Source organism: Salvelinus fontinalis, chromosome 34, assembly GCF_029448725.1.
Source record: "Salvelinus fontinalis isolate EN_2023a chromosome 34, ASM2944872v1, whole genome shotgun sequence".
In the NCBI taxonomy this organism is placed as follows: Eukaryota; Metazoa; Chordata; class Actinopteri; order Salmoniformes; family Salmonidae; genus Salvelinus; species Salvelinus fontinalis.
Genome location: NC_074698.1, coordinates 26,061,475 through 26,072,082, shown reverse-complemented (window position 1 = coordinate 26,072,082; position 10,608 = coordinate 26,061,475). Strand labels below are relative to the sequence as shown.

The 10,608-nt window shown below is 42.3% G+C and overlaps 1 protein-coding gene across 1 annotated transcript; it reads left to right on the top strand.

Moving 5' to 3' along the window:
- Positions 1–852: 852 nt before the first annotated feature.
- LOC129833954 (prostaglandin E2 receptor EP1 subtype-like) lies at positions 853–10,411 on the top strand. The gene is made up of 3 exons (XM_055898763.1): positions 853–1,064; positions 8,939–9,894; positions 10,148–10,411. The coding sequence occupies exons 2-3, from the start codon at positions 8,980–8,982 to the stop codon at positions 10,409–10,411; spliced, it is 1,179 nt and encodes a 392-aa protein (XP_055754738.1). The 5' UTR covers positions 853–1,064; positions 8,939–8,979.
- Positions 10,412–10,608: the final 197 nt, after the last annotated feature.

Genomic DNA, 10,608 nt, shown 5'->3' with positions numbered 1-10,608 from the left:
GTCCCGTTTAGTTTACCTTGCCTTATCTTTGTGTTACCTACCAGACCTGTAAAGAAATTAACAAAACATTTAAAGATTTTATGTGGAAAAAATAAATGAAAATAAATCTGTTCTGTCTAGTAAATGGTCTGAAGGTGGTTTGAATGTTTGCAAATTGTTTTATCTGATACTTTATACTTTATGAAAACTTTTAATTATGGGTGCTCTACAGTTCCTTTTCAAATGTAATTGTCTACCAATGATCTAATATCTACCAATCAAATTTTCTAAGTTCCATGAAGAAGCTATTTTATCTTTGAACTTTTCTCCTCACAAAGCTGTGAAACAACAAAAATATTACCATTAAAACAAATCTGTATTCTTCCCTAAATGATATTGTATCTTAGAAAATTGCCTGAGCAGCTAATTAGAGACTGGAATGAAAAATGTATCTAATATGTTACTTGACAGCCTTTTAATAGTGAAACCAATTAGAATTATTAGTGGAGGCAAAAAGGTGACAGGACCACACAGCCACACATCTGACCCCCTGCAGCCCAATTGTTACTTATAATCGTTATCACAGACAGACCAGAGACTTTATCAGGCAGAACATCCTGTTGATGATGTCTGTGATAAAGATAAAACATGAGAAAATATGTGAGAATTCTAAATAGATGGACAGTAGGAGGGCTCAGACACCCAGAGAGGGGCTAAGAGAGAAGATTATGCAGGTCCTGCGGGCGAAGATCAGATAAACGCCACAGAAGAGTCAGAGAGGGGGGTGGGAAGGGGGAGAGAGAGTGGAGAGAGAGAGAGGAGATATAGACTCAGAGAGAAAGAGAGGAAACGAGTGTCACAATGAGTGTCTCAGTGACTGGACTATGGTAATGAGAGAAGAGACGGTGCTCCTCTGCCTGCAGAATTGAGTTTGACAGACTCATGCTGGCACAGCTGCAGACAAGACAGGCTGATTTGGGTATCGGATGGGTAAGACTTTCACACCTCATCCATCAATCCTGCATTCTGTATCATTCCACAAAGTGACATTCATATGAAGAACCATGCCCGATTGATTGTGTAAGGTAAGTGTGATTAACTCAGGAATAATCATGTTGGCACTAGGTATGCAATTGCTTAATAAAATATTCAAAACATTGGTTCAATTACTTACATTGGTTCAATTATTTTAATTCGCTATGCCACAATTAGGTTCTAATTGACTATGTCATCTCATCAATCAAAATGGGGGGGGTTACTAAGCTAACATATGGAATTGTTTTAAGATGGTCATACTATGGATCATTTAGCTATTTGATCTAGAATTGTAGAAAGTATATATAAAAAATGATTTGATAAAATATTGAATTTGGCCTTTACTACTATAGCTCATAGAAACGCATTGAATAACACATTCAAAAATGAAAGAAAAGAGAGTAAAAAAATAAATCATAAGAAATACGGTTTTGAAGTGTCTGTCCTATATCTAGGAGATATCTAATTTTTTGGACACATATTTAACCCCTTATTTTTGTTGGCACAAAACTACCTCCATACTTCCATGAATTTATTTGGGTTACCTTCAGAAGAGTCCCCTTTCCACAGTGGCGTCATATTAGTTTGTAGCCCAAATGGTTCAGAAGCTACAGACGGTTTCGTGAGAAGACCCCTTTTAGGGATGTCTCCTGGTCTGACAAACAGCACTGTAGCTCTGCCACTTTCCACTGCAGATGCGGAAGTACAACATAGGCGGATGTGCTGGATTGAGACATGCAAAATAACAGATATATCTACCTTAAATTTAAGGATTTTTATGTGGATTTTTGTAATTAAATGTTAATTAAATAATGTATTTCTAAATACATTCCAATATTCAACTACTTCTATTTTCAAAGAAAACTATCAAAATAGTTACTTCAAAATGTCTTTGAAAGTAAGTGAAATACCCTAAATAATATTTGAACCCCCATCTGTTTCATATGTATTTTAGCCTCTATAGCTCTTCTCAAGTTTGTGAGGGGAGGAGATGTGTTTGCAGTTGTTATAGCATGGTTGCATCTGCAGTTAGGTTTGATAGGGAGCACTTGTGTTCTGTGATTCAAACAGGAGCACAACGCAGTAAGGAGAATCAAGGGGAAACGCAATGTATTCACTTCAGATCACATGACGACTAATGGCTCGTCTTAGGTCAATGCCACTGCCCTGCCTCTACTAACATGAAGCCTGTGGTCTTATAATCAGGGAGGTTCTTTGTCAGTTTTACTTACTCTCTCAAGTTGAAATGTGCAGCTTTATATTCACCTTGGTTCCTCTGTGGATATACCTTCATTGGCAAGGAAGCCTCTAAAGGAAGGGGAGGGGAGTGACAGAGAGGGTGCAAAAAACTACAGCAGAAGGAAAGAAAGAGGGATAAAGGAGTACAGTGAAAAAAGAGCTATCCAGCAAGTTTACAAAGCTACTGATTATTCCCATGGCCCACCTGGAGATGTCATTTTGCTGTTTTGTGCCAGGTGTAATTTTACCCCAGCAGAAGGAAGGAAGGAAAGGAAGGATGTCATTTGTAATTTTCTGTTTGAAAAGAGCTGGCTCATGAGTGTGAAACATCATTATCCTCTGTCAGGCTGGCATGGCTGATGTGGATTGGGCAGCTATACTAGCAGACTGTAGAGGAAATGAATGAAGACTTGAGTGCTGGCCATGTTCAGTGATGAGATCAGCAATCTTCTCATTCAAGTGTGGACTACGGGCACAGAGCAATAACCCTGCATCAATTTTCTGTTCTGAACTGCTCAGAAGTACCCTCTAAGCAATCTGTTTTTCACTCTCTTTCTTTAACCAATTGAGACCTAAGCATATATCCAAATTAAAAATGATATATGCAAATTATTGCCATTCAGAAATAGTTTTAATAGGCCTCTATGAAAATAAGTATTTTTTTAAATTTCAAGTTTGTAGAACAATTTTCTGGAAACATTGCAAAAATACAACATTGGGCTTCAATGGTATGTGTATTAACACAATTGTGAAATAATATTAAAATGAGCATGTACACGTGATGGAAAATATTATGTCATGTATACACATTTGAAATTAAGTCATATATTGTCTGAAATAGCCAACTTGATTCACTTGAATGATCCACATTTTTGTATTTTTCCACCAAAAGCATATATTTTTTAAATAATAAACTATTTTGTATGTTTTCTATGTATGATGAACATTAACTTACTTTTAGTCATATTTGGATGTCATTTCTAGCGTTGGGCCAGTAACCTAAAGGTTGCTGGATCGAATCCCCGAGCTGACAAGGTAAAAATCTGTCGTTCTGCCCCTGAACAAGGCAGTTAACCCACTGTTCCTAGGCCATCATTGTAAATAAGAATTTGTTCTTAAATGACTAGCCTAGTTAAATAAAGGTTAAATAAAATAAAAAATATAAATGTATTTGGAGAGAACCTTCTGTCTTACTTCTTTACCATACATTGAATGGTCGTCATTGCAGGATTGTGACCGTAAAAAAACAACTTTCTTTTAAAGAGATATATTTTTGTTATTTTGATGTATAGAGGTGGCATCAAAGTTACTCGTAAAGCATTTGGTTGTCCATATTTACAATAAATGGAACGGAAACAATCTCTCTAACTTGTCTATCAATTAATTAATGTGGCCCGATGCTCCCTGCAAGAGACTAGGATGTGCAGGAAAAGACTAACATTACTCAAGGTCTAAGCATACACAAAGCAAGGACTGAAAACAACCTCCACAAACCAGTCTGTTGGCCTGTAACAATTCAGCAAAAACAGCTGTCACTAAAATCTGCCCCAAAAAATCATCCTTGGTTATTAGGTTAACCCATTCAATTGTTGGGAGCATACAGTATTTAGAGTGTGCGACTTTCTGTCTTTCTTTTTTATCAGCCAAACCACGTAACTAGTACTCAGTTCTGTGATGATGAGTAATCATCACCCATTCGCACGGCTATCTGCTCCCAGGGTGCCCCATGGGTCTTGTTATGTGTCATTTCTGTCACGACAAATACAGAAGCTGTGCTCTTAGAGGACCTTGGAAAAGGGATATGTATGCCTGGAGAGTGCAGAGTGACACTAAGGCAGAGATTTGAGGGAAGGCTTGAAGTTATCGGGTTCGATGTGTGTGCGTGCATGTCTGGTGTGTGTAACCATGCATACATAGTGCATTCAAATCAGATCAAATTTTATTGGTCACATACACATGGTTAACAGATGTTAATGCGAGTGTAGTGAAATGCTTGTGCTTCTAGTTCCGACAGTGCAGTAATATCTAACAAGTAATCTAACAATTCCCCAACAACTACCTAATACACACAAATCTAAAGGGGTGAATGAGAATATGTACATGTAAGTATATGGATGAGCAATGGCCAAGAGGCATAGGCAAGGTGCAAAAGATGGTATAAAATACAGTATATACATGTGATATGAGTAATGTAAGATATGTAAACATTATTAAAGTGGCATTATTTAGTGGCATTATATAAAGTGACTAGTGATCTATTTATTAAAGTTTCAGAGATTGAGTCTCAATGTAGGCAGCAGCCTCTCTGAGTTAGTGATTGCTGTTTAGCAGTCTGATGGCCTTGAGATAGAAGTTGTTTTTCAGTCTCTCGTCCCAGCTTTGATGCACCTGTACTGACCTCGCTTTCTGGATGATAGCGGTGTGAACAGGCAGTGGCTCGGGTGGTTGATGTCCATGATGATCTTTTGGCCTCCTGTGACATCGGGTGCTGTAGGTGTCATGGAGGGCAGATAGTTTGCCCCTGGTGATGCGTTGTGCAGACCGCACCACCCTCTGGAGAGCCTTGCGGTTGAGGGCGGTGCAGTTGCCGTACCAGGCTGTGATACAGCCCGACAGGATGCTCTTGATTGTGCATCTGTAACAATTTGTCAGGGTTTATGGTGACAAGCCAAATTTTTTCAGCCTCCTGAGGTTGAAGATGCGCAGTTGTGCCTTCTTCACCACACTGTCTGAGGAACTTAACACTTTACACCGTCTCCACTGCTGTCCCTTCGATGTGGATAGTGTGGTGCTCCCTATACTGTTTCCTGAAGTCCATGATCATCTTCTTTGTTTTGTTGACGTTGAGTGAGAGGTTGTTTTCCTGACACCACCCTCCGAGTGCCCTCACCTCCTCCCTGTAGGCTGTCTTGTCATTGTTGGTAATCAAGCCCATTACTGTTGTATAGTCTGCCAACTTGATGATTGACTTGGAGGTGTGTATGGCCATGCAGTCGTGGGTGAACAGGGAGTACAGGAGGGGGCTGAACACGCACCCTTGTGGGGCCCCAGTGTTGAGGGTCAGCAAAGTGGAGATGTTGTTTCCTACCTTCACCACCTGGGGGCGGCCCGTCAGAAAGTCCAGGACCCAATTGCACAGGGCTGGGTTGAGACCCAGGGCCTCCAGCTTGATGAGGAGCTTGGAGGGTACTACAGTGTTGAATGCTGTAGTCAATGAACAGCATTCTTACATAGGTATGGTAGCCATCTTGAAGCATGTGAGGACAACAGACTGGGATAGGGAGCGATTGAATATGTCCGTAAAAACACACCAGCCAGCTGGTCTGCGCATGCGCTGAGGACGAGGCTAAATCAAATAAAATTTTATCGGTCACATACACATGGTTAGCAGATGTTAATGCGAGTATAGCGAAATGCTTGTGCTTCTAGTTCCGACAGTGCAGTAATATGTAACGAGTAATCTAACAAATTCACAAAGACTACATTATACACACAAATGTAAAGGGATGAATAAGAGACAGCCTTGAGAGGGTTAACATGGAGAAGGAGGGGGGGGGTGCAGTCCTTGTTAGTGGGCCGCGACGGTGGCACTGTATTATCCTAAAAGCGGGCAAAGACGGTGTTTAGTTTGTCTGGAAGCATTTTCTTTTTGTAGTCCGGGATTTCATGTAGACCCTGCCACATACGTCTCGTGTCTGAGCCAATGAATTGCTGTCCCTGTACTGGCATTTCACTTGTTTGATTGCCTTGCGGGGGGAATAACTACACTGTTTATACTCAGTCAAATTCCCAGACCTCTTTCCATGGTTAAATGTGATGGATCCGGCTTTCAGTTTCTGGTTAGGGTAGGTTTTAATAGTCACAGTGGGCACAACATCTCCAATGCACTTCTTTATAAATGCACTCACCGAGTCAGCGTATAGGTCGATGTTGTTCTCTGAGGCTGACCAGAACGTATTCCAGTCCGCGTGATCAAAATAATCTTGAAGCGTGGCTTCCGACTGGTCGGACCAGCGTTGAATGGTTCACGTCACTGGTTCATCCTGTTTGAGTTTCTGCCTATAAGATGGTAGGAGCATATTGGCGTCGTGGTCGGATTTGCCGAAGGGAGTGCAGGGGAGGGCTTTGTATGCATCGCGGAAGTTAGAGTAGCAGTGATCAAGGATTTTGCCCATGCGCGTATAGTGCAATCAATATGCTGGTAGAATTTAGGTAGCCTTTTTCTCAAATTTGCTTTGTTAATATCCCCAGCTACAATAAATACAGCCTCAGGATATATGCTTTCCAGTTTGCATATAATCCAGTGAAGTTCCTTGATGGCAGTCTTGGTGTCTGCTTGAGGGGGAAATGTACACAGCTGTGACTATAACTGACGAGAATTCTCTTGGTAGGTAAAATGGCTGGCAGTTGTTGTAAGGAATTATAGCTCGGGTGAGCAGAAGGACTTGAGTTCCTGTATGTTGTTATGAATACACCATGAGTCATTAATCATGACCTCTTCCCAAAGAGGTGTATTCAGACCCCTCTTAGACCCATCAACTTTTTCCATATTTTAAGTTACAGCCTTATCCTAAAATTATATTTTTTCCTCATCAATCTACACACAATACCCCATAATGACAAAACGAAAACAGGTTTTTTGATTTTTTTGCAAAAATAAATACAAATAACCTAAATACCTTATTTACATAAGTATTCAGACCCTCTACTATGAGACTCAAAATTGAGCTCAGTTACATCCTGTTTCCATTGATCATCTATGAGATGTTTCTACAACTTCATTGGACTCCACCTGTGGTAAATTCAATTGATTGGACATTATTTGGAAAGGCACACACCTGTCTATATAAGGTCCCACGGTTGACAGTGCATGTTAGAGCAAAAACCAAGCCATGAGGTCGAAGGAGCTGTCCGTAGAGCTCCGAGACAGGGTTGTGTCGAGTCACAGATCTGGGGAAGCATACCAAAAAACGCCTGCCGCATTGAAGGTCCCCAAGAACACAGTGGCCTCCATCATTCTTAAATGGAAGAAGTTTGGAACCACCAAGACTCTTCCTAGAGCTGGCCACCTGGACAAACTGAGCAATCGGGAGAGAGGGGCTTCGAGACAAGTCTCTAGCCAGAGCCCGGACTTGAACCCGATCAAACATCTCTGGAGAGACCTGAAAATAACTGTGCAGCGATGTTCCACATCCAACCTGACAGAGCTTGAGAATATCTGCAGAAAAGAATGAGAGAAACTCCCAAAATACAGGTGTGCCGTGCTTGTAGCGTCATACCCAAGAAGACTTGAGGCTGTAGTCGCTGCCAAAGGTGCTTCAACAAAGTACTGAGTAAAGGGTTTGAATTCTTATGTAAATATGATATTTCAGTTTTTTATATATAATAAATTATCAAAAAATTCAAAAAACCTGTTCTTGCTTTGTCATTTTGGGGTAATGTGTGTAGATTGATGAGAGGGGAAAATGTAATCAATTTTAAAATAAGGCTGTAACGTAACAAATTGTGGAAAAAGTCAAGGGGTCTGAGTACTTTCCGAAGGCACTGTAAGTGTTTGGATATGGTTCCTGAAAGGGCACAGAGGCAAAGAAAGTGCCAGGCAAGTTTCCATTAGTGTCTCATTACAGACTTTTCAGTGCAATCAGGGTCTGTTCTAATGCAAAGTTAAAATCCTCAAGAGTCCTACACAGACCACCTGTCACTATTATAATCACTCAATGTGCCTCCTCAAAGTGAAGCATACAATGCTCGTAATCACACAAGTGCACTTGAGATATCTAGGAGTTTTGTTAAATTAAATTAGTACTAAGTTGTAGTCATGCAGAAAATGAATTTCCCTTAGAGACATTTCATTTTGACAATTCAACATAATTTATTTTTAACTGTTCAATTGCCTTGTAAGTATGACTCTCATATTCTCAAATTGTCTCTATTAAAGTCACGCCAGTATTCATCCCTGTCCTATTACAACTGATTACACAATCTGGTCTCAGAGCATGTCGATTAATTCTGCACGTAAATCCATGACACTCTATTTAGTATATGTTTAGTTTCGTATGGTATGCATTAATTTGTTGATGTCCATCACCCATTTCGTATGATATGTTATGAATTACAATTCGTATTATGTTAGAAATTTGCAAAAAGGTCAATGTTACAAATGTGCAAAACATACAATATGTTATGAATTTGCTATAAGTATGATATGTTATGAATTCTAGCTAGATGGCTAACGTTACCTAGGTTAGGGGTTAGGGGTAGGGTTAAGTTTAGGAGTTAGGTTAAAGGGTTAAGGTTAGGGTTAGGGGAAGGGTTAGCTAAAGGGGCTATGGTTAGGGGCATGCTAAGTAGTTGCAAAGTAGCTAAAAAGTAGTAAGTAGTTGAAAAGTTACTAATTAGCTAAAATGCTAAAGTTGTCCGTGATGAGATTCAAACTAGCAACCTTTGGGTTGCTAGACATTTGCGTTATACACGCACCCATCCACCCCAACTTAAGTAATCATCTGTCTTATGTACCCATACCAAACGTAACGTATGATACAAATGTGTGTGCCCTGGATTTAAATGTACTATGTTTCATCTAGTCTATGAGACCAGGCTGGATTACATAGATCTAATACGCAAGTACTGTTTGCTTACAAACGTTTGAACCAGTCTTCAACTTAATATCTCTCATTCTTTGCAGATGGCATTGAAGCTGAATACTCCTTGCTCCTCTATGACATCATGGCTACAGTCTCTGCCCCCTCCTCTCCCTCTGTCCTCCACCACCTCCTTGAACTCAACTTCTCCTCCTGCCCCTGTCCATCCATCCAGACCCTGAATGCCACCACACTGCCACCCCCCATCAACCCTCCCTCCTTTGGATTGTACTGTTTCACCATGACCCTGGGTGGCCTCTCCAACCTAAGCGCCCTGGGCATCCTGGCCAAGTCCTATGTACGCTTCAGACATCGGGCCAAAGCTCCGTTCCTGCTGTTAGTGGGGGCTCTACTGCTAACCGACCTGGCTGGTAATTTGATCCCTGGTGCCTTTGCCCTCCATCTGAACCTGGGTCAGAGTCGGAGGCACAGGGTGGCTGCAGGAATGCGTGACACCACCGAGCCTACCGGGATGTTCTGCCAACTGTTCGGTGCCAGCTTGGTGTTCTTCGGCCTGTGTCCTCTATTACTGGGCAGTGCCATGGCCGTGGAGCATTGTATGGGCATTACCCAACCCCTTCTCCACTCTGCCCTGATCACAGTGGCCCACATGCGTCTGGTTGTCCTCCTGCTGTCCTCCCTGGCCCTGCTGCAGGCCGGGCTCCCCCTGGTGGACGTGGGTAGTTACACAACCCAATTCCCTGGTACCTGGTGCTTTCTGACAGTCCACGGGCCGCTCTTCACGGACGCCAGCCTGGCCCTCACCTTCTCCGGCCTGGGGCTCACGGCGCTCAGCCTCTCCCTGATTTGTAACACCCTGAGAGGGCTGGCTCTGCTGCAGGCCAGGCTCAGCTCCCAGGGCATCAGGACAAACACTACAGCAGCACCAGGACGATATGGAAGAACCTCCTCCTGTCCCCTACGCTCGCTGGATGTAGAGATGATGGCCCAGTTGACAGTGATCACGATGGTGTCCTGTGTGTGCTGGAGCCCCTTTCTAGTGAGTAGCTAGCGCCTCCACTAACATTTGACCTTGTTTATACTGTAGATGGTTTGACATTGGTAGCTTGCTTATCATAGACAAGGCTTTTGCTTGTTTAAACACAGACACATAAGTGTTTCTAAAATGAATAGTAGATTACAACATATTCACCTCATGGATTCAGGCCCACCTCATATACAGTGTGCCTTTCAGTGACCCACAGTGGCTTTTATGTCCCTAACATAGTGGCTTTTCTGTCCACCATCACCAGATCTCCATCTCTCTGCTGGTGGGTCAGTTCTGTCGCGGCAGGCGAGGCTCCAGCCACACGGTACGTCAGTCAGAGAAGCTGGTTCTGTTGGGCCTCCGCATGGCCACCTGGAACCAGATCCTGGACCCCTGGGTCTACATCCTGCTCAGACGGGCTGTGCTACGCAGGGTCTTCCGTGTCCTCCAACCAGACTCCAGGTCCACCCTGACACAGAGCAGCTCCTGCACTACAGCCTCACGCAGACAGGGGATCAGACTACACTGACCCATGAATGTGTGTAAAGATATTCCCATTTGTGGATACACTCTCTGTGATGAACTGAGTGAAGAGAAAACTAAAAAACACCAAGTGAAACAGGTTTGAGATGCTGCTCATCGATGCATAGGCCTACAGTACAAGAATGTGGACATATACTCATAGCAGAAGAGCAGTTGGCAATCATGGGATAGTCAACTCATAAA